The 25,187-nt window shown below is 42.1% G+C and overlaps 1 protein-coding gene across 1 annotated transcript in view; it reads left to right on the forward strand.

Annotated features, from left to right (window-relative positions):
* Window positions 1-25,187, forward strand: part of FAT4 (FAT atypical cadherin 4) — a 177,520-nt gene that overhangs the window by 2,061 nt on the left and 150,272 nt on the right. Inside the window, exon 2 of the mRNA XM_006153139.2 lies at window positions 47-4,657. Coding sequence (XP_006153201.1) covers window positions 47-4,657 — 4,611 coding nt within the window. The remainder of the gene's footprint in view (window positions 1-46; window positions 4,658-25,187) is intronic.

A 25,187-nucleotide genomic window follows, 5' to 3' on the forward strand; every position in this document is an offset into this window, starting at 1 on the left:
CTCCCCCCTCCCCGGGGGCAACGGGGCGGGCCGCTTCCGCCTGGACATCACCCTGAACCCGAGCGGCGAAGGCGCCTTCCTGCATTTGGTGTCCAAGGGCGGGCTGGACCGCGAGGTCACGCCGCAGTACCAGCTCCTGGTGGAAGTGGAGGACAAGGGCGAGCCGAAGCGGCGGGGCTACCTCCAGGTAAACGTGACCGTGCAGGACATTAATGACAACCCCCCGGTTTTTGGCAGTTCCCACTACCAGGCGGGGGTGCCCGAGGACGCGGTTGTGGGCTCCAGCGTCCTCCAGGTGGCGGCGGCGGACGCGGACGAGGGCACCAACGCAGACATCCGCTACCGGCTGCAGGACGAGGGGACCCCCTTCCAAATGGACCCGGAGACGGGACTCATCACGGTGCGGGAGCCCCTGGACTTCGAGGCTCGGCGCCAGTACTCGCTCACGGTGCAGGCGATGGACCGAGGCGTGCCTTCGCTCACCGGGCGCGCGGAGGCGCTGATCCAGCTGCTGGACGTGAACGACAATGACCCGGTAGTGAAGTTCCGCTACTTCCCCGCCACCTCGCGCTACGCCTCGGTGGACGAGAACGCGCAGGTGGGCACCGTGGTGGCTCTGCTCACCGTGACTGACGCGGATTCCCCCGCGGCCAACGGGAACATCTCGGTGCAGATTCTTGGGGGCAATGAGCAGCGCCACTTCGAAGTGCAGAGCAGCAAAGTGCCCAACCTGAGCCTGATCAAGGTGGCCAGCGCCCTGGACCGCGAGCGCATCCCATCCTACAACCTCACGGTTTCCGTCTCTGATAACTATGGGGCGCCCCCTGCCGCGGCGGTCCGGGCGCGCTCCTCTGTAGCAAGCCTGGTGATTTTCGTCAATGACATCAATGACCATCCTCCTGTCTTTGCGCAGCAAGTGTACCGAGTGAACCTGAGCGAGGAGGCGCCCCCGGGGAGCTACGTGTGTGGGGTCTCTGCCACCGATGGCGACTCTGGTCTCAATGCCAACCTGCGGTACAGCATCGTCTCTGGCAACGGCCTGGGGTGGTTCCACATCAGTGAGCACAGCGGCCTGGTGACCACGGGGGCTGCTGGGGGCCTGGACCGTGAACTGGCTTCCCAGATTGTGCTGAATATCAGTGCCCGGGACCAGGGGGTTCATCCCAAGGTTTCCTATGCCCAGCTTGTAGTAACTCTCCTGGATGTGAATGATGAGAAGCCAGTGTTTAGCCAGCCCGAGGGGTATAATGTGTCTGTGGTTGAAAATTCCCCAACAGGGACAGAACTACTGGTGCTCCGGGCAACTGATGGGGACCTGGGTGACAATGGGACCGTGCGTTTCTCCCTACAAGAGGCTGAGGCTGACCAGAGGTCCTTCCGCCTGGATCCTGTGTCGGGGAGGTTGAGCACTATCTCCTCCTTGGACAGAGAAGAGCAAGCCTTCTACTCCCTGCTGGTTCTGGCCACAGACCTGGGCTCCCCTCCTCAGTCCTCAGTGGCTCGCATCAATGTGAGTCTTCTAGATGTGAATGACAACAGCCCTGTGTTCTACCCGGTCCAGTACTTTGCTCATATTCAGGAAAATGAACCTGGAGGTAGCTACATCACCACGGTGTCTGCCACTGACCCAGATTTGGGTCCCAATGGGACTGTCAAATACAGCCTATCAGCTGGGGACAGGTCTCGCTTTCAGGTCAATGCTCAGAGTGGGGTTATTTCTACAAAAATGGCCCTAGACAGAGAAGAGAAAACTGCTTACCAGTTGCAAATTGTGGCTACCGATGGTGGGAACTTACAGTCTCCCAATCAGGCAATAGTCACCATCACTGTTTTGGACACTCAAGACAACCCACCTGTATTCAGCCAGGCTGCCTACAGCTTTGTGGTCTTTGAAAACGTGGCTCTGGGATATCACGTGGGTAGTGTGTCTGCCTCCAGCATGGATCTCAATTCCAACATCAGTTATCTCATTACGACTGGGGACCAGAAAGGTATGTTTGCTATCAACCAGGTCACTGGGCAGCTGACCACCGCGAGTGTGATTGACAGAGAAGAGCAATCCTTTTATCAGCTGAAAGTGGTGGCCAGTGGGGGCACAGTGGCTGGGGACACCGTGGTTAACATAACAGTGAAGGATCTGAATGACAACTCGCCCCATTTCTTGCAGGCAGTGGAGAGTGTCAATGTGGTGGAGAACTGGCAGGCAGGGCACAGCATTTTCCAAGCCAAAGCTGTGGACCCCGATGAAGGTGTCAATGGCATGGTACTTTATAGTCTGAGGCAAAACCCCAAGAACCTGTTTGCTATCAATGAAAAGAATGGTAATATCAGTCTGCTAGGGCCTCTGGATGTTCACGTGGGCTCCTACCAGATAGAAATCTTGGCGTCTGATATGGGCGTCCCCCAGCGCTCCTCCAGTGTCATCCTAACGGTTTATGTACATGATGTAAACGACAACCCACCAGTGTTTGACCAGCTCTCTTATGAGGTCACCCTTTCCGAGTCAGAACCTGTGAATTCTCGATTCTTTCAAGTGCAAGCTTCTGATAAGGATTCAGGAGCAAATGGTGAAATTTCGTACACCATTGCAGAAGGGAATACAGGGGATGCCTTTGGCATATTCCCAGATGGTCAATTGTATATAAAAAGTGAACTGGACCGTGAACTTCAAGACAGATATGTTTTAGTAGTTGTTGCTTCCGACAGAGCAGTGGAGCCCCTGAGTGCTACTGTGAATGTTACTGTAATTCTAGAAGATGTCAATGACAACAGACCTCTTTTTAACAGCACCAATTACACATTTTACTTCGAAGAGGAGCAGAGAGCGGGATCCTTTGTGGGCAAAGTAAATGCTATAGATAAAGACTTTGGGCCTAATGGAGAAGTGAGGTATTCTTTCGAAATGGTGCAGCCAGATTTTGAGCTGCATGCTGTCAGTGGGGAGATCACTAATACCCATCAGTTTGACAGGGAGTCCCTTATGAGGCGGCGAGGGACTGCAGTGTTTAGTTTTACAGTCATCGCAACAGATCAGGGCCTCCCTCAGCCCCTCAAGGATCAGGCCACTGTGCATGTTTACATGAAGGATATAAATGACAATGCTCCCAAGTTCTTAAAGGACTTTTACCAAGCTACAATCTCAGAGTCAGCAGCCAACTTGACACAAGTTTTAAGAGTCTCTGCCTCAGATGTGGATGAAGGTAGTAATGGACTTATTCATTATTCTGTAATAAAGGGAAATGAAGAAAGACAGTTTGCTATAGACAGTAACTCTGGCCAGGTGACGCTGATTGGCACATTAGACTACGAAGCAACACCTGCCTATTCCCTGGTTATTCAAGCAGTGGATTCAGGGACCGTCTCCCTCAATTCCACCTGTACCCTAAGCATTGATATTTTAGATGAAAATGACAATACTCCTTCTTTCCCCAAATCAACACTATTTGTTGATGTTTTGGAAAACATGAGAATTGGGGAACTTGTGTCTTCTGTTACTGCCACTGATTCTGATTCAGGTGACAATGCTGACTTACAGTATAGCATCACTGGGACTAACAACCACGGAACATTTAGCATTAGCCCAAACACTGGGAGCATCTTCCTTGCCAAAAAATTGGACTTTGAGACACAGTCTTTGTACAAATTAAATATAACAGCGAAAGATAAAGGAAGACCCCCTCGTTCATCCACGATGTCAGTGGTTATACATGTGAGGGATTTTAATGACAATCCCCCTAGCTTTCCTCCTGGAGATATTTTCAAGTCCATCGTTGAGAACATTCCCATTGGGACGTCTGTCATTTCAGTGACCGCACACGACCCGGATGCAGATATTAATGGTCAGCTCTCCTACACAATCATTCAACAGATGCCAAGGGGCAACCACTTTGGCATTGACCAAGTGAAGGGAACTATATATACCAATGCTGAAATAGACCGGGAATTTGCCAATCTTTTTGAATTAACTGTCAAAGCCAATGATCAAGCTGTGCCGATAGAAACTAGAAGGTATGCTTTGAAAAATGTGACCATTTTGGTTACAGACCTCAATGACAACGTCCCGATGTTCATATCTCAAAACGCCCTGGCTGCAGACCCCTCCGCTGTGATTGGTTCCATTCTGACAACAATTATGGCCGCTGACCCGGATGAAGGGGCCAACGGAGAGGTGGAGTATGAGATCGTCAATGGGGACACAGACACCTTCATCATGGATCGGTATAGTGGTGACTTGAGAGTGGCTTCAGCCCTGGTGCCTTCCCAGCTGATCTACAACCTCATCGTTTCAGCCACAGACCTTGGCCCTGAGAGGAGGAAATCCACCACCGAATTGACCATCATTCTTCAGGGCCTTGATGGACCCGTTTTCACTCAACCCAAATACATCACCATTTTGAAGGAAGGGGAACCCATCGGCACCAATGTCATATCAATAGAAGCAGCTAGCCCCAGAGGATCGGAAGCCCCCGTGGAGTACTACATTGTGTCCGTCCGCTGTGAAGAGAAGACTGTGGGACGTCTCTTTACCATCGGCCGGCATTCGGGCATCATTCAGACTGCAGCCATTCTGGACCGGGAGCAAGGAGCATGTCTTTACCTGGTGGATGTGTATGCCATCGAAAAATCAACTGCTTTTCCCAGAACGCAGAGAGCAGAGGTAATCATTTTGCTGTCATTTTATTATTTGTGGATGAGATTTTTTTAGAGAGATCGTTTGCTTTATATTGACTCTCCGAAATCATTTACCTTTATTGTTTATGGTTAATTTGATAAACAGGAGCACATAGAAATGTTCTGTGATGAACACCAACAAAGAGTTATATAAAAATGAGCTTTCCTCCTGGTTAAAACCAAACCAGAACATTTTGCTCTTAATAGTCACCCTCATGCCAGTTGTATACATAAGGCTAGAGAAAGATCTTCAATCATTTTAGAGTTTAAAAAAAAAAATTCATTGAGCTCAGCTATATCACTGACCTAACCTAAAAACCTCTCAGTAAGGGAGTCTGCTAGAAAATGGGCAGTTGTGGAATTAAGAAATTTCTTTTCCAGATGAAGGGCTTTGGGAGAAATCAGCCAACTACTCACAACTTTTTAGGGGGAGTGGCAACGGAAAATGGACTGACAGTTTACATCAGGCCGGTATTAACTTTCACATCCTCAGCAGCCTTGGCGGTTTCGTTATAGACAGTGACTAATTTTAATGTGCTGAGCCAAGTGTGGGGAGATTCCTGATTTCATCTGTCCTCACATGTTAGGCGCTGTCTTCTGACTTAGGGTAATCCTTCCCCTTCCCTCATGAAGTAAAGCGTGTAATTCATCGTGAAAGGTCAGAGATTGGAGGCTATTTGTGAGTCAAACCATGTTGTCCAATGCCGTGGTATAGGTACATGCCATTCTGCCTGCTGGTGGGTAAGAAATGAGGGTTTCAGAGTCTAAGCCCCAGAATGCCGGGTTTGGCCTTCCCTGCGGTATCTCTTAGGCTTTTGTCTCCCCATACCATTGATTCGTTTTTTAATTAAACTACTTCCAATGTTGTTTTGATAATCAAGTAGAAATGGTATAGCTATGCTCTGGAAAGCTCTTGTTTGCTGTTTTCTGAGTCCTTTTTCTCCCTCCCTACTCTCCTCAAAGACATTCGAGTGTCACTCTGCCAAACACGCAAAATATCAAGTGTGGTTTGTGATCCTTGGCAGCGACCCAGACACAACATGCTAGTGAAATTGAGGCTCATGTGTTTGTTTTCCTGCTTTCTTTTCTTGTGGGGGGATGAGGGGGATGATTCTCTTCACTTAAAAGGATATTTATTATTGTTGTCTTTTAAAATTTTTCTTTTCTTTTTCTTCCCCTCATGATAACTGGCTATGTAAGTTCCGTACATGGAGCAGTGTGGTCATGGCTTAGCGGGCATTTGAGAAGTAAATAGAGATTTAATTCTTACTAGAGATATAATTCTGAGAATGTGATTCAAAGCGCAATTCAGTTATATTTTACACACACACACACACACACATATATATGTGTGTGTATATAGATATATATCTCAAAGATTTCTAGGCCAGATAACCTCTTTTACTGAGTTAGAATTATTATTATTATTATTTTAGTTTTGCTGTAGGGAGTGTGCACTTGCTTCAAAGAGACAGAGAGAGATGGAAAGAGAAGAAAAGTGAGAAATTACCCAATTACCCTGCAGGGGGGATGGCCATGCTTCAATCCTTTCTCTCCCACTCTCCTCTCAGGATTTTGGGTATGTGTGCATGTGCACCTGGTGTGGTTTTCAAGCCTCTGGGTGCAGAGCTCGACTACCAGATCTGTTATATGGGATCCAGCACCGTAACCTCCATGCCACCTTCTGACCCACAAAACTATTTTCTAAAAGATTATATATATATATTTGGGTAATATAGATACATTAACATATATATATATGATATATATGACATATATATCATATATATATATATATATATAAACATATATATATATTTTTTGTTTGTTTGTTTGTTTGCCAGAGAGTGTGTGCTCTTACCAGAGAGAGGTAAAGAAGCAAAAGGAGAATGAGAGGGAGAAAGCACTCCAGATGGGGTGTGGTCACTCTATACCCCTTTTCTCCCATCTCTCTGTCCTGCTGGAATTTTGGATACACACTCACACACATTCATCTGGCTTATATTTCAAGCCACTGGGGCTGAGATTCAAACCATGGTTGACCAGTGTGGGATCTGGCTATGGGGTCAACCCAAAAGATCTTAACAGAGGCTTATATATTGAGCTGTTTAGTTTAACCCAGCCCATGACTCCTATGTAGTTTTATTTTAACTTGGTGTTATCCCTCCTGAACCTACCCCATTTCTTTCTGCCTACCTTTCTTCTCTGTTTTTAGTTCCTAAATGAGAACTAAATGAGAACTAAAATGGAGAAATTTAGAAATAGTTACTAATACATTTGAAACTTCATTAAATACATAACATATTTATTTTTTCCCCAATCAAAAAAATAGCACTATAATGTTACATTTTCAAAAATATGCAATGTCTGGCTGAGTAGAATATAAATGGATTCTCCAATGTCCTTGCTCAGTCCTACATTATATTGACTCTCAACTTCATTTGATTAGTTTGAAAATGAAAATATTTATTGAATCCAGGCAACTGGGTCATTCCAGACATTAGATGAATTTATTAAACTAAAACAAATTGTGTTATTAGATGGTGGTGTTTGGTTCAGTGCACTATGTGTTATTAGAATGGAGAATAAGAATAAATGTTTATTGCTATCATTAGAAGATTTATGCTAACTTGTTACTTACTCATTAGGTGTGCAAAGATTGGTTTAGCTTAGCTGTATTAAATAGTGCTGCCCCTGCAATAGGCATAAAGATTAAAAATAAATTATAAGCAATTTAATTAGTAAAATGGGTTGACATGTCTATTACTTTTTTAACCTCAAGCAACACCAATATGAAAAGTTATCATTCATATTCTCTATACTCTGTTTACTTTGAAATCCAGAGAGATTTCAATATGATGAGTTTCTATACACACACATATATATGTACACACATATTTGTGTATATATGTGTGTATGTGTGTGTGTGTGTATGTTAGTCAGAATATCTTGTGAACTAAAGTGCTGAAATTGTAAACCAAGTTTGAATTCCCAAGCTCCAACCACTCCCCAAATTAAAAGCAAATGTGTTTCTCCAAAGAATATTGAAAACAGTGGTTGAGAGCTAGAATTTCATGTTATTATTGGTTGTATCTTTAAAGTATACACAATAATGTACTTTTTCCTTTCTCAAATAATTAATTTATGGAGATTCTGCCAAAAGACCATATACATTGCCTCTGGTTCTTAGAGATGATTTTTTTCCCCCAATTGTGTGTTTCCAAGTATAGATTTGTCCAGTGCAGTTTTAAACATGTATTCATGCACACTGATAAGAGTCTGGGTTGCTTACTCAGGTTTCTGGCCAGAGTCATGACTGATCACATTCCATAGGGAAGCAGAGGGTCAGCAAGTAAAAGAGAATCAATTTCATCCGCATTCTTTCTCTAGCTCTGACACTTTGAGGGGAGGTGAGAACTGAGGAGTATGACTCCGATATTGCTCATTCCAGAGACCTGTCCAGCTGTCCACCTTCCCTTCCTTGGCCAGTCATATCTAAAGATTTGGCATGCATAGGAATGACTTTGAAGGATGGCTCTTGGTTGCAGGCACAAGATTTATTATCCTTTTATTCTGTCTTTTTTTTTTTATCATCAAAAGAGTGCATATAGTTCATACTGTTTTTCTAGGTTCAATGAAAAGCAGAGATGTAGTACTTCTTTAAGCATTTCTCTTTCAGTGTGTTCCAGACTTGGTTGGACTCCATCTGCTCAGAGGCCTCTTTGCTTTATTGATCTTTGTTACTGCAGAGCCTGGCACATAAGCTGATGTGTGGTAGGGGCTCTGTGCATGTTTTCTCAATGAGATGGTAGAGAGTTAAGATCAGAACATAGGTTCTGTGCCTCGGGGAAGTGGAGGGAGTTAGTGAAGTTGATCCTGCTTATGAACTGAACTAAAGACAGAGTATATTAATTATTCCTGCTCTACAAAGATCTGAGAATTGCCAGAAAACTCAAAAAGGGCAACTTAGAATGGAGGTCTGTGGAATTCAGTTTACATGGAAGGTGGCAATGTACATACATTGAGGTAGTCACCAGGCTGCAGTCTGGAAATTTGCTAATCTTAGGACCCCTCCATGCTCTTAAAAATTGTCAAAGGTCAGGGCCAGCAGATGGCATAATGGTTACATCGCTGGACTCCTATGTAGTTGACCGCGGTTCAAGTCCTGGACCTGGCAGCTTAAAACTCACACCTGGTGCATGTGCGTGTGTGCCCAAAATTTTGAGAGGGGAATGGAGGAGAAGGAATTGCGGTGTAGCCATCCCCTTCTGGGGGTTGATTTTCTCCCTTTCTGTCTTTCTGTCTCTTTGGCAAGTGCATGTGCCTTAGGTGAAAAAAAAATCTCTCTAAAAAATAATTGTCAAAGATCCCTGGGAACTTTTACATAAGTTTGTTTTATCTATTATTGATATTTGCCATTTTGAACATTAAAATGGAGAAATTTAGAAATAGTTACTAATACATTTGAAACTTCATTAAATACATAACATATTTATTTTTTCCCCAATCAAAAAAATAGCACTATAATGTTACATTTTCAAAAATATGCAATGTCTGGCTGAGTAGAATATAAATGGATTCTCCAATGTCCTTGCTCAGTCCTACATTATATTGACTCTCAACTTCATTGTGCTGTTAGAAGTATTCTAAAATTAGAATTTTTACTTGAAAACTCAAATATTGTCATTAGGATCACATATTGTTCATTGTTTTTCTTGAAGTGTCAGGTTCCCTTTATTAAAAAAAAAAAAAAGTAGGGGCCTGCAGGTAGCATGGTGGTTAAGGTGCTGAACTCTCACATGGCCAACTGTGGTTTGAGTCCCAGACCTGGCAGCTGGCTTGCTTTCTCACTTTCTCTTCCTCTCTCTCTCTCTCTCTCTTTGTCTGTCTCTTCCTGGTGTGCACACATGCCCTATAGCAAATTTAAAAAGAGTAACAATAATATATAAATTTAAACATAATTCTTTAACAAAAAATGTCTTCCAAAGATACATATCTAAAACAAACAAACAAACAAAAAATCTCACATAGTTTCTGAAGTCTTTCTTTCTAATGAAAATGATATTCCACAAATAAATTGGGTAGTTCAGCTGGCAATGTAATCACACACATGCTTTTCCTGGAGACAGTCACAGGACTTAGGTACAGAGCAATGATTCTTTGTGCACATTTTTGCCCATTGTTGCACAGAGCAGACATCAAGATTTCAATCCAGATTTAATAAAGTAATAATCTTACTTCAAACAAAAAAAATTGGGCACATGTGCTCCCTGGAGAGACAGCGACAGAAAGCGAGAAACCATCCCTTGGGGGGATGGCCCTGCCACAATCCTTTCTCCTCCATTCTCCTCTTGGGATTTTGGGCACGTGCCCACATGTGCCCAGCATGAGTTTCAAGCCGCTGGGTCCAGAACTTGAACTACAGTCGACCATGTGGGACTCCAGCGATGTAAACTATGCTATATGCTAGCCTCTATTGTGCTATTTCTTTAAGGAAACTTGTTCAAATTTTTAAGTGAAAGTGGCATTTTATTGTATTGTGGGTACCAGGAAATGAGGAGCACAATTACTGAACAAATCCTTTGGAGCTACTTTCTTTAGTGCTAGTGCACCCGCAGTTGTCCCCATCACTGTTTTGTCCCGCTATCGTGAATGTCCACACAGTGAACAAGACAAATGATGTTTTGCATTATTATAAAAGCAGATTTTATTTTTCACACCTCCTGAAGTAGGTCTCTATTTTGCCTAGAAGTTTATGCATGGAACACAGGGAAAGAACCATTGGTCTTAGTACAAGATGTTGGCCATTCAGAAAAAAATGAAAGAAAGAAAGGAAAAGAAAAGAACCATTAGAACTAATGTATTTAAAGATGTTTAGAATATTAGATAAGTTGGGCCAGTAGGTGGCATGGTGTGATTAAAGGTGCTAACCTCCCACATGGCCAACTGCAGTCTGAGTCCTGGATCTGGTGGCTTGTGTTCTCACTCCCATCCCCCCCTTATCTCTCTCTCTTTTTTCCTCCGGTGAGCACGCATGATATAATATAATATAATAATAATAATAAATGAAATTTAAAAAGAATATTAGGTAAGTAGTCCATAATTCATAAAGATTAGAAGTGATTTTTAACAATTAAATAATAAATTAATTTATTTTCACAATGATACAAAAAAGATTTCCAAGAACAATGATGGAAATATTTGTAAGGTTCGTGCTGGATATGAAGTTTAGAAATTATTTTCTTCCAAAGGGTTTAGAATCATGATTGGTGCACTTCATAGTAAATATCTGCATAGCTTATTATTTTTTTTTCCTCACAAGAAAAATTTAGGCAACAAAGCTTGGTCTATAATAATGAATATAATTACTATTATTATTTTAAAATTATTGAGTAATGCTATGTTTGGTCATTGGGTTAAGTGATAATTTTTTATTTAAAAGGCATCTTAATATTTGCTCTTACAACACTAATAATACAATTTCCATTTTATTATAGTAGAAAAGTTAAATAACTAGCTAAGATCTCACAAAGGGAACTCCATCCAGACTTGTAGAACTCTGCATTTGTATTTATAACTATTGTTCTATCAAGCCAGAGCGATCCGAGTGGTTTCAGGTCAGCAAAAGGCTCTTTGCTATGTAAGGATGTGTGTGTTTGTGTGTGTGTGTGTGTGTGTGTGTGTGTGTGTGTGTGTATTCTTAATAATCTTGTTTTCACCTTATTATTTGTAGTTGAAAAGTCTTCATGATTATTATTATGTATTATGTGAACTAAAAGGAAACACGATATTCGTCTGCCTCAGTCAATGCCAGGAGCAGATCAGGTGCATTCCTAGGGGTTGTGTAGTGAGGGCAGCAGCAGTTCCAAACTAGGAGGACACGGAAGTGTTTTTGGAGCAGGGGGGAAGGGGAGACTGAGAGAGGAGGGAGCAGAGGACCATCGAAGTGCACACGAGGCTGGGGGCCCTCCCCTTAGCCATGACACTGTCCAATTCAGAAGCGCTCGCTGCTTTATGAGTGTGGACAGTGTGTGAGTTTACAGGGGTACAGCTTCCTTGTGTAAGAACAGCAATGGCAGTGGAGTGGATGGGGTGTGAAGATGATATTAAAGGGAGAAAAACATTTAATTGCTTGCTGAGCTTTTGATCTCTTGAGTGTTTCTTTAAAAAATAACCTGTGGGGCCAGCCAGCTGGTGCAGTTATGGAAGCCTTATCCCACAGGGCTGAAGGAGTGGTTCTAGTCCCAGACCCAGCGGCTTGAGAAACACACTGTGCATATGCGTACACGTGCCCCAGATCCTGAAGGGGTGGAGAAACAAAGAGAAGGGATCCTGTTGTGGCCATTTCCCATCGGCCCCCCTCCCGGGGGGAGTGCTTCCTTACTTTCTCTCTGTCTCTGTCTCTCTCTCTCTGTCTCTCACTCTGGAGAGTGCACATAAAACATTGAAAACAAAAACAAAAAGCCTATGATTATTTTTGGATTCTGTTTTCTTTCTATTAGTATGTTTTTAAATTTATTGAACAAAACACTGTGAATTAAAGGGCTTTATAAATTTTAAAGACAGGCACAGATGTGTATCAGGAAAGGATTATTGATGGCCAATTATGCCCATGGTGCATATTCGATATATACCGAATATGCACCGGAAGCTTGATTTGGTCTCATTGTTTTGGTGCTAGATTTCCAGAGACATGATTCATCCTCTGATGAATTTACTGCTTCTTTCTTTTCCATCTTTTTTAAAAGTTATCATTTCAATCCTTTATATTATAGTTCCATTCGATTTTGAGGCAACTACTCTAGGAATAGTTTTGAAAAATATCTGTGTGCTTAGAAGAATTTCGTGGAATCCATTTTTCACGGCATCGTCTGCGGCTTGCACTTTGTCATCATTAGAATGAAAAACTGCTCAAGAAGCTCATTAGTTGTGAGAGATGGTTGTGTTAGTGACTATAGTGAACTGCTGAGGCCCTGAGGAGGGCTCTGTGTTGCAAAGATGAATAAATCTAAGGCGCAGCTCTTTATTATACCCATAAAGGTAGATGGTAGTTTGAATTAGGAACTTGAGGGTAGAAAAGGAAGAGAAAACCTGGCACATGGCATGGGCTAGGATGAATTAAAACGATCCTTAAAATATCTCAGGTATAGAATATGGTAAATATTTTCTAGTGCTTTTAGGCTTTAAGTAGTCTAAGGCACGAGTAGCTAATTTTAAGTAAGGAGAGGAGCACATAAGTGGGAAGTAAAAAAAAAATTATCAGGGCCAGCAGGTGACAAAGTGGTTTACATTGCTGGACTCCCACATGGCCGCCCATGCTTCCAGTCCCAGACCTAGTGGCTTGAAAATCATGTGTGTGCATTCATGCCCAAAATCCTGAGAGGAGAATGCAAGAGAAGGGATTACAGGTGGCCATCCCCTCTAGGGGCTGATTTCTAACTTACCCTCTCTCTGTCTCCAGTGAGTGCATGGAACCCTACGGCAAAATTCTTAAAAAAAAGAAAGTACTGAGGTTTGTAGGGATGGCTTACAAAGTCAATTTATGGTAAAAGTGGAATTTGAGTCCAGCAATCTGACTCCCACGGTCTGTGTTTAATCTGAACACAGCACAGAGTAGGATTACTTATTATAAAATGACTAGTCCCAGCCACTGTAGTGCAGAGTAATGCAAGTGTCCTCTGAGGCTGGACACCATATTGCTGACTTCAGGCCTCAGTCTGCTGGTATCCCTGAACACATGCCAGGGACACTCAGGATCCTAGAGCCAGAGTGCCTGGAAAGTGGATTTGTAGCGTGTCAAGACTCTGTCAAGCATCTTCTGTCTCTCTCTCTCTCTCTCACTCTCTCGCTCATGCGTATACATGTGCTCTTTATCATAAGAAATAATAATTATTATTAATTCCTTCTGTACTGTTGTGGGCATATAATTTTGACTATGTAAATATTTGTTTTCTGGGCCAGTAGACGTGGTACGGTGGTTGAGGCAGCTGGGTCCCACATGGTTCACCACACAGTTCAAGTACCAGATCTTAAAACACTCCGGGTGCATGTGCGTGCATACCCAAAATGTTGAGAGGAGAACGGACAAGAAGGCATTGTGGTGTGCTCATCACCCCTGGGGCGTGCTTTCTCACTTTCCCTCTCTCTTTCTGTGTCTCTCTACAGTAAGCATACACACCCTATAGTCCATGACAAAAAATAAAAAAGATGGCTTCCTCTTTCTATATTGCCTTCCTCTTTCTATATTGTTTTCATGCTGGTGATTGAAGAATTACAAGGTAAAGTGATAAGGGTGTCAACAGATTTATAATCTGTTAATTCTTCATTTTGGTTTCTTAACCCTGAGAGGGAATATATTCCCCTCCTTTCAACTACTGCCTCTTATTTTTTCTCTTTTCAGCAAAACTTCTCGAAAGAGCTGCTTCTGCCTGCTTTGTTTCTTCTCATTGTCTCTTCAATCCAGTCCCATCAGGCTTGGCTCCCAGCAACCCAATACGACTGCTCTCGCCAGACCCCAGGAGAGGCACACTGCGAGATCCAGAGGCCATTTCTCAGTGCTTGTCCTGTGTCACTCCAAAGGACCACGTGACCTAGCCGATCTCATTTCTGTTCAATGTTTTCTTCCTTTGGATTTCCAGTCATTATGCTCTGTGACATTTTATCCCTTTTTAATTTCGTGAACCAATTTCTTCCTCCTTTGCACACGCCTCTCCATCTCCTCACACTCTGAATGCTGGAACATCCCAGAATCATTCTTAAAACACCTCTCTTTCAGTCTACCCTTATTCCCCTGAAGATCTCAGTCAAGCTCATGGCACTAAATAAATAACATATAGTGATGATGACAAAATTTTCTTTTCAACCCATGTATCTCTCTGAATTCAGTGTCTAAATAACCGACCACTTACTCATTTGCTTGGCTTTCTGATAGATATTTTATTTACATTTCCAAATATGAGCTCCCTAGTGAAAGCTGTTCCATTTTTAGTCATCTTCTCAGGTTACTTCCATTCCAACTGTCTCATTGTCCAGGTGAAAACATCTTAGAATCTTCTTGAATTCCTTGCCCGCTTTCTCAGCCTATGTTCAAATGTGTCAGTGTTTGCTGATGGTCTCTTCAAAATAGACCCATAAGTGAATCATTTCTCACCATGTCCGCCATCTCTCCCTTCACTTAAGACACCATCACCCTTCCCTTGAATTATCGAAGACATCTTCTTTTCCATCTCTGACATCTCCTTCCTTGCCTGCTCGACTCCTAGTTCCAGAGCTTCCAGAACTTGCCAGGACACATCTGCCTTAGAGCTGTTGCCCTGGGCTCTTCCCTCTCCATGGACCACTCTTTCTTGTGGACATCCATTTGGATAATTGCCTCCTATACTTCAGGGATGGGCTCCTGTCTCACGTTCTTAATAAGGACTAATCTACCTTTACTAATTTATTAACCGTAGCCACCTGCCTCATCCCGTCTCTGCGGTAGCCCATCAAGTGCCTCCTCTGTAGGACTAGCCAGCCTCCTTCCTCAGCATCTAATCTTCCTCCATGAAGTCAGCTCCGGACACTCTTCTCATTTTAAATCTGCACTGTCCCACTGAAAAGCTCGTTCTGTCCCATTACTTTAAATAAAATGCATACACTACACTGACAGGTGCCAGTAAGAGTGGTTTCATTTGCGGATCTTTAATATAATGGCGATTACGTTTTATCAGTCTTTCTCCTGCTATCTGCTATGTTCACTAACGGGCCTCAAAAGCCTTGAGCATTGTACTTGGACCATAGTGGCAACAAAATGGGTGTTTGTTGAATGAATGAGTAAACTGGCATTTTGGCTTCTCTTCTTATTTGCTTTGGTTTTGTCTAGCCATCAGAGTGAGAGCAATCTTTCAGATGATGTTTGTTCGGAAACTTCCCATCCTACTCGGAGTAAAAGGCGAATCCTTCCAGTGGCCACTGAGACTAGCAGTGACTTCTTGTGAGTTGCGTTTCTGACTTTGTTTTTCCTGGCTTCTCTTCAGTGAGCTTGCTCCACAGCCATGGAGAGCTCCGGGCCCTGCCTTAGGCATCCCTGCCCCAGAGCCTTGGTGCCAGCTGTGCCCTGGACCATGACTGATTTCTCATGTCCTCACACCCTTTTGCAAAGTCACCTAGTGAAGTCCTCCTTCCCTCTGACCTGCCTTTTTCTCTTTCCTTTTTTCTGTTTCTCTTTACCCTGATCATGGCCGATGTGACACATATGTTACCTCTTTATCTTGTTTCTGGGGTGTCTTCCTTCTAGAATATATGTTCCTTGAGGGGAAAGGTCCCCATCTGTTCTGCTGTATGCGCTGCATCTCTGATAGGGCTGGCTCGACACAGATGCTCAGTAAATCTTCGTTAAATTAAGAAATTACTCTTGATAATGCTGCAGATATGCTGCTTAAGCTCCGTGAGCCCCATCAGTGATGCATGCTGAAGTAAAGGGGTCGTTTTTCATCTCTCAAGCCAGATCTGTGCAGCTTCTTCTAGAATTAGTGCCGCTAGCTAATTGGCAAGGCCTGATTTTCCCAGATAAGACGATGGCGGCTTCATGACTTGACTGGCTCCGCGCTGGTCAGCCAGGCTCCAGAAATCTTTACAGTGTCTCTGAAGTATGGAGGGGAACGACTAATGCTTACTTTATAGATGTTGTGGTGAGGTCGAAGATTTGAAAATATACTTCTCATCAGGTATGCCATACCATTACATGTCTTCTCATTTCTTTAGAATAATCTAATTTTGTGTTAGAAAGCAAATCTTAACTTATTGTAAACCATGTCACCCTCTAGCAGAAAGGTGAGTACATGACAACTGCTGGTCCCTCATAGCAACTTTTTAAAAAATGGCTACTTTCTGGGACAAAATGGCTATTTTCTGGAACCAGCAGTTAGTGTATTGGCTATGTTGCTGGACTCCAGTGTGGGCAATGACAGTTCGAGTTCTGGACCCGGTGGCTTAAACTCACACCAGGCACGTGTGCGTGTGCGCCCAAGATCTTGAGAGGAAAATGGAGGAGAAGGAATTGTGGCATGGCCATCCCCCCTGCGGGGAGTGATTTCTTGCTTTCTGTCTCTCTGTCTCTCTTTGTCTTTCTGGCGAGCGCATGCACCCTATAGCAAAAACCTCTCAAAAACTGAAAATGACTATTTTCAATATTGGGAAGTTTAAGTATTGTCATTCTTTTTGCTAATTTACCATCCTTACCCAACATTTAATATCAATACTAGTAAAATCAATAAAGGAAATGCAGCAGAAGAAAATATGGATGAGCAATCTTATTGGCCGAGGTTGAGTTGTATGATCGCACGCTTTAACTGGGGAGAGGCTTGACTCAAACGTTGCCAGTTTCCTCTGGATCTTTTTCTCCTCACTTTCAAATGGGCATGAGAGCACCTGTTTTATAGCTTCTTGTGAGGAATGAAAATGGATTCAGTAACATTTGCGTTTTTCCCTTCCTCCCAAATATAGATAGGCACAGACACATTCATGTTAAAAGTCTTCTGTCTCCTTAATTTCTTCAGTAAGTATGTTAGAACTAGGCCAGGCCTTTTATTCTCCTTTTAAAGAAAAGACAGAGAGTGTCATAGTTTCGGGATGGTCAAAAATCTAGACTAGCATCCAAGTTGTTCTTACTTTGCTCAACATATTTGACCCTAAACCATACAGCCCTGTCTGTGGTTAATTTAATGCAATTTACCCATCCCTCATTGTATTGTTGTTGACGTAGTCCAGCAATTGTGGTATCCCTTAAGGGAAGTTCCTTATAAATTCTGAAACTTGGTTGAGAGACCTGGTTCTCGGGATATAAACAAATTAGAATATTAGAACATTCAGTGTTGGTTTCATTTTAAAGGCTTATCTCTAATTTCAATAGAAAATATTCATCTCTTGGGCCTGCCTCTGCCATGGTAGTTAAGGTAGATGGATCTCCCATGGCTAACCCCACAGTTCAAGTCCTGGGCCTGGTGGCTTGAAAGAACACAGTGGACACATGTGCGTGTGTGTCCAAAATCCGCAAAGAAGGGAGAGCTGGAAGAGCAGGGACTGCGGTGTGAACATTCCCCATGGGGGGAGAGGCGCTTTCCATTTTCACTCTCTCTCTTTTCTTTCAGTGATGATAGTGAAATACTGACTACCGTGAAATCATGTGTGTGTCTGTGAAGTCTTTTGAAAGTTTTTATCAATGACTTAATACAGTTCTCTTAATTGAACTCAAATCGACTTATCCCATTCAAAAAAGTAAAACGTTTTCTTTCAAAACCGCTTTGTTGGGCTGGCCCCCTCGTGGTTAAAGGAGCCAAATCCCACATGGCTAGATGTGGTTCAAGTTCCAGCTCCGGTGGCTGGAAAAGCGCATGAGATATTTGTGCCTGAGTGCCCCGAATCCCGACAGGATGGAGAAACAGAGGAGAAGGGATTGGGCCGTGATTATGGGCCATTGTGAGGCGCTTTCTCCCTCTTCTCTCTTTCTATGTCTTTCCGTCTCTCTCTAGTAAGTGCACACACCCTCTTACAATGTAAAACCAAACCAAGCAAAAAACTACTTTATTTTTTTCAAAACATAAATTCTGGTAACTTTTTAAGGGAGGATTTTGTAATCCATAAATCAAATATTTCCTTGAAAAGGAAGATATTTTTGCTTTATGATATTTTAACACAAGCAAATACACAAGGATGATGAGCTTCTCCTCTGCTTAAGATAGCATTCTAGGGAACCAGCAGTTAGCGTAATGGCTGTGTTGCTGGACTCCCACGTAGTCGACCGCAGTTCGTGTCCTGGACCCGGTAGCTTAAAACTCACTCTGGGCGCATGTGTGTGCGTGCCCAAGATCCCAAGAGGAGAATGGAGGAGAAGGGATTGTGGTGTGACCATCCCCCCTGTGGGGTGATTTCTCACTTTCTGTCTCTCTGTCTCTCTCTGTCTGTCTGGTGAGTGCACGCGCCCTATAAAAAAGATAGCATTCTATCGCATGTGATTCATTGTTTTTCATCAAAATGATGGCTCTTCATATTATTTATAAATTCACTTTATTTTACAGTGGCTTTGAAGTAGGTTAGAAAAGTACGGGTAATGCCCTGGACTTCCACATGGCCTCCTGCAGTTCAAGTCATGGACTCAGTGACTTGAAACTCACGCTGGGCATGTGTGCATGCATACCCAAATCCCAAGAGAAGAATGAAGGAGAAAGGATTGCGGTGTGGCCTACCCCCCTGGAGACAGTATCTCATTTCCCTCTGTCTGTCTCTTTCTCTGTCCGGCTAGCATGTGCACCCTTTGGCAAAAACCTAAAATATGAAATAAAAAATATATATACAATGAAAGGATCAAACAGTCAATTGACTCTCTAGGGAGTAAAAATAAATGTTGCTAAAAAATTTTCTAGGCATATATAAGATTAACTTACAGAAAGATGTGATTTAGGAGACCTGCTGAGTTTGTGTTGAGCTTTTCAAAGGCTAAAACAGAGAAACAACATCAGATATATAAATCTTGGTGTTCTAGGGCTAAACAAATAACACCGATCAGAGAGGAAACAAAGAAAGACCAGGGACTGAAAAGGAATTTGTCTCCTAGATGTTCAAAAACATCTGTTTTTAAATGACAACTTTGTTTTTCCCCAGTGGAAACTGCACGAGTTCAAAGACAGACTTTCAAAATCGCTTTATTCTGATGTCTAGGTGCAGGTCTGTGGCAAATTGTAAAAGTGCAAGAGCGATTCTGGCAAATAATTTATTTATGGATCGAACGAGATTCCCATTGATAAAGTGCTTTTGTGTAGCTTTATATCACAGAGTGGATTAATAATTCATAACCACTGGAAGAATGTTCCCGTTGGAGTTTTTCACATCAACATAGCTGTGGGCCATCAGGGAAAACCTGACTGCAGAGGTTTTTCCATAAAATTGTTTTAATCCACGAGGAGACTTTCTTGGATTTGCTTTGTTGTAAAGCTGAGCTGCAATTGCTTAAAATACTTGGCACATGTCTTTAACAATCTGTGTCTTAGCTTTCGTACCCCCCATTTTCAGGAAGTGGAAATAATTAGACCTTGAGATAAAATTTACTTTGAAAATATTGATGCAATTTTAAATATGTGATATATTTTCAATATTAAGCATAGAAGAGAGTAACTGCCCCATCTTATCCTACTTTCCTCTGGTGGAGCCACCAGTAACCCGAGGCTAGAAAAGTTGAATCAGTATAGGGTGAAAGAAAAAACACTGGATGGGAATGGGAGTCACAGGCGCCATATTTTCCAGTGATAAACTGAAGGTAGGTTGACTCCAGTCCTTAAATGGGGAGGGAGAAATGAGGTGATAGCACTGTTATGGTCTTCATCAGCATTCCCTAAGATATCCCAACCAACATGGAATTTAAATGGAAACAGGCAATTTTTTTGGTTATGCAAATGCAATGTCAAGATGAAGCCTTTGGGGACCAGCAGTTGGCGTAATGGCTATGTCGCTGGACTCTCATGTAGTTGACCATGGTTTGAGTCCTGTACCCAGTGTCTCAAACTCATGCTGGGCACATGTACATGTGTTCCCAAGATCCCAGGAGGAGATCGGAGGAGAAGGGATTGCAGTGTGGCCATCCCCCCTGGGGGGTGATTTCTCTCTTTCTGTCTCTCTCTCTGTCTTTCTGGTGAGCACACTCTCCCTATAGCAAAAACCTCTCCAAAAAACAAAAAGATGAAGCCCTAACACAGGCTGTTTCCTAGTGTCTCCTCACCAAGTCTGTGCCACTGTCACCTATCCTGTCCAGACTGCGGTCCCCAAATCCTCCTCCACTAAAATCCTGGATCCACCTCAACCTGACCTTTCTTTCACATGATGCCACTTTGAAATCCTTTATAAAATCCTGAGAAATGTGTATGTGTCTAGTGCTGAGCGTATTGAACCTTTAGGCATCTTAAGTCTTCAAATTTAAAAAGGAAAAAAAAAAGAAAATGTATGAAATCTCCTTGTCATGATTATTTCAAATGTGTAACCGTTTTCAGATGTTTAACAGCATCATTTGAAGTTTTGCTTACAACAAAAGGCAAACATTTGATTTATGACCATAATAACAATTTAAATGGTGGTTCTGTTAAGCTACCTAATGGCAAACTTGAAACCAGTCAGACTTCTTAACTGTTACTCGAAATGATTATATTGCTTTACTGGAGCATTCTCCCGCCAGCAGCTGTTCAGTAGTCCTCTCATTGCTACAAAAAGTTGCCTCATAGTCTATTTTCAAAGATAGTACATTACATTCTCCACTGAAAAGATTAAAAGACTAATTCATGTGGAGGGCCACGTGAGACAGGCTGTATTGCAACACCAGCTTAATATTTTATGACTTTGCATAATAAAATAAGGAAAGTTATTTAGCCATTGAGGTTGTAATCAGTAAATAATGAATCTTTAGTATTTCAAGTCCAGAGTCTAGCAGATTTAGAATCCACTTGACCTCTGATTCCCTGGAAAATGGAGGAAGGAAGAGTAAAAAGCTTCTTTTAGGATAAGATGCTTTTTGGATGGGAGGGACAACATGAGTTTGCCAAAAACATGGGTCAAACTAAAGCCCAGATGGCTGCAGCTGATAGAGGTGTCTGCTATTGTAGATTCTGTGTGTGTCAATGTGTTTTATACTTCCTTGAAGAAATTGTTATTGCTCATCAGCTAAGAGAAAATACACTGAGAGGATCCAGTTTTTATTTATTTATTTATTTTGAAAATGGTGGCGGAGGATGTTGGATGGTGGGGGATGGGACAGTGCTGAAATCGATGAATGTGAATATGTGACAAGAGGTGATTTTTCAGAAGCGTTTGTTCTTCCTGTCTAACATTACATAGGTCTCACTGTACATTTACTAGCCTGTCTCTACCTACTACCCCCACTACTACTGGGTCCTTGGAAAAGTCATGATGTAGTTTTTCATGTTTTTCTCTATTTGAACAAAGTGACTTAAGTAAATGCATTCTACTAGTTAATAATATAATTTATAATGCACAGGGTAGAGATTTGAAGATGTACAACTCTCATGTAAGTTTTATTTTCATAACTTCAAGAATTCTTAAATTCTAATTGGCTGACCCCAATATTAAAGGGTTTAATTGTACTTCACCTTTCTTTTTTTGAAAGGGTTTTAGAAAGCAAGAAATCACTCCCCAGGGGGGATGGCCATTCTGCAATCCCTTCTCCTCCATTCTCCTCTCTGGATCTTAGGCATGTATGCACAAGCGCCTGGTGTGAGTTTAAGCCACCAGGTCTGGGACTAGAACTGTGGTTAACTACATCGGAGTCCAGCAACATAACCATTATGCCAACTGCTGGTCCCAATTGTACTTAATCTTCTGAAGGAGTTTTATGTTATTGTCAATATTAAGTGTAGCCAGTCTGTACTGTATAGGTTGATAGTAAAATAAACAGAGGTAAATTTGAAATCAGAACAGCATTGTTCAAATCTTAGCATTAAACTTCTGTGTGATTTTGAGGCAGAAGCTGAACTTCTCTGAGCCCTAGTGCCTTCATCTGGCAAAGGGGGAGAATCCCAAATTCCTGAGAAGTGGTGTGAGGAAAACCTCCCAAAACACACAGCAAGACAGGCTTTCCTAGAAGACTGTTTTGTTTACTTTTGTTGATGTTACATTCAATTACTTACTTCTTGTGTGGTCCAGAAGGCAGTGATTTTTTTTTTAAAAATGTGTAGACAACTACTGGTCAGAATAGCTACTGTTTATGCAGGAATTGCAATGCCATTTGGAATGATATTATGTAGATGGGAATGAAACCACACATGTAAATTCTATTGTATTTCCTAGTTTTAAGGAAGTTATTAAGGAAGTGCATTAAAAAATACCTCCTCGGTGGTAATCTTCTTCGTTATACTATATCACTTAGAAAAACAACTTTTAAATGACAGTGACTACTGAACTAAAAAATGGAAATAATAAGAGAAAAGTTATTAAGAAAGGAAAATTGATGTAGATTTTAAAATATTGATTTTGCATATATTTATTGTAAGTCAACTGCAGTTTTTATTTTAACATAATGCAAAACTAGATGAATAAATTCTGACTTGTAGACTATGTTTTGATAACAGTGTCAAATACTAAAGTCTTTTTTTGTTTTTGTTTTTAAGGAGAATTTTGATATAGGACATGTGAGCTTTCTGGAGAGGCAGAGAGAGACAGAAGGCAAGAACTCACCCCACAAGTGGTGAGGGCCATGCCACAATCCTTTCCCCTCTATTCTCCTCTTAGGATTTTGGGTATGCACACACATGTGCCTGAAGTTTCAAACTGTTGGATTTGGGACTCAAACCATCGTCAACCATGTGGGAGTCCAGCACCTTAACCACTACACCACTTGCTGGTCCTCAAAGTCTCTTTTTTTTTTAGTTTTTCATTTTAATTTAGTAGCATCTTTGAAACATTTAGTGAAGGCAGGCTTAAAATATTTCAATGTATGTCTGATCATTGTAAACATTATAATTTCATGACTTCTATTTCTAAGAAGAAATTATTTTGAAAATTGTCCCTTTTGTTTGTGATTTGTAGAATAAGGATCTGCTATGTCTTCAATAGAGGACATGAAATAAGGTCCTGGTATCTTAATGTGTTCATTCTGATGTCAGTAGCAGAGGTTAACCATTTCTCCAACTACCCCTAAAACAATGAAGACGAACATTTATTGAGAACAGAAGGCAGGCTGGTGCCATGTCCTGGTGGTTAAGGTGGCTGGATCTCACATGGCCGATCACACCAGGCGTGTGGGCATGCCCGCGCAATGCTGAAAGGAAGAGAGATGGAGAGGGGATTGTGCATGATCGTGCCCTATGGTAGGGTGCAATCTCCTCTCCCTTCTCGTCTCTCTGTCTGTCTCTGTTGAGTATATACCCCTTCTAGCGAACAAAATAAAACAAAGATAGATGGCTATCTATGCTCTTTCATTCAAGCCTCGTAACAACAATATGAAATAGGTATTCTTGTTAGTACCATTTTACAGATGAGAACACTGAGACTTAGGGAAATGAATTCCCTTTGGATCACACAGTTAGAAAGGCCTAGACCTGGGACATGAACTGAAGAAAAACTCATCCTTAGCCATAGTACATTCTGACTATAATTGCTGATAAACATTCACTTTGAACATTATTGATTTATTTTTGCTATAGAGTATGTGCACTACCAGAGAGTCAGAGAGACAGAAATCAAGAAATGACCCCCCAAAGGGGAATAACCAGGCTGCAGTCCTTTCTCCTCCGTTCTCCTCTTGAGATCTTGGACACGCATGCACTTGTGCTAGGCATGAGTTTTAAGTCGGAGGTCTAGAACTCGAACTGTGGTCGACTTCGTGGGAGTCCAGTGACATGACCATTACGCCATCTACTGGTCCTAATTTTTAAAAGTAATTCATATCTTCCCTGTATATTATATAATTCTGTGTGTGCATATAGTCTAGGCAGTTTTAAAAATATCACTTTAAGTTCTTTTTGGAATTAGTTATTAATAAAAATAGTTTAAATGTAGAAACAACATTTGAATGAAATAAAGGTAGAAAAAATATTTTCTAAACTCACTGACATACAAAATATAGAAATTTACAAAAACATAACTTTCTTCACCATACCCTTTTTGAAGACTTTCCAAATTGTTTCTGACAAAGATTCAATTTAAATTTTGAAAAAAACTCCATTTTCTTATGATGATCATCTTAGTTTGATTAGTTTTCCAAACAGTTTACATGAGAGTACCTTATATGGATGTTTGCTTTAGGTGCAGATTATTTTTTCAGATGATTTAAGGATGAACCTCAGCAGATAAAACTTTATCAAGTCACTGAAGTAATTCTTATGCAAATAACCCATAGAGTACATTGTAAGAAATAACTGTATGTGCACGTGTGTGCACGCACGTGTGTGTGTGTGTGTGTGTGTGTGTGTGTGTGTGTGTAGTAAATGTGAGTGCCCTCATTAGACAAAAGAGAAAGAGAGAGGAGAGCAGAAAGCACCTTCCCATGGAGTCAGGTCGCATTGCATTCACTTAGGCTCCATCTCGTCCTCCTTCGGGATTCTGGGCTTGTACACACAGATGCTGTGCCCGGTGCACATCTCAGGCCACCAGGCCCAGGACTTCAACCACGTAGACAGTCACATAGAATGAAGCACCTCAACCACCACACCCAGAGCTGGCCCAGAGTGACTCTTTTTAGTAGGCTAGTTCTTACATAAAAGATCAACTATACATTTGGAAACTTCCCTGAAGTTTGATTTGTTCTCAAAACATACAGTGTGGGAACCAGCAGTTAGCGTAATGGCTATGTCGCTGGACTCCCACGTAGTCGACCGCGGTTCGTGTCCCGGACCCGGTGGCTTAAAACTCACGCCGGGCGTGTGTGCGTGCGTGCCCAAGATCCCGAGAGGAGAATGGAGGAGGGGGGATTGCGGCGTGACCATCCCCCCTGGGGGGTGATTTCTCGCTTTCTGTCTCTATGTCTCTCTCTGTCTGGCGAG

This window comes from Tupaia chinensis, unplaced genomic scaffold (genome assembly GCF_000334495.1).
Source record: "Tupaia chinensis unplaced genomic scaffold, TupChi_1.0 Scaffold000362_1, whole genome shotgun sequence".
NCBI classification, from domain to species: domain Eukaryota; kingdom Metazoa; phylum Chordata; class Mammalia; order Scandentia; family Tupaiidae; genus Tupaia; species Tupaia belangeri.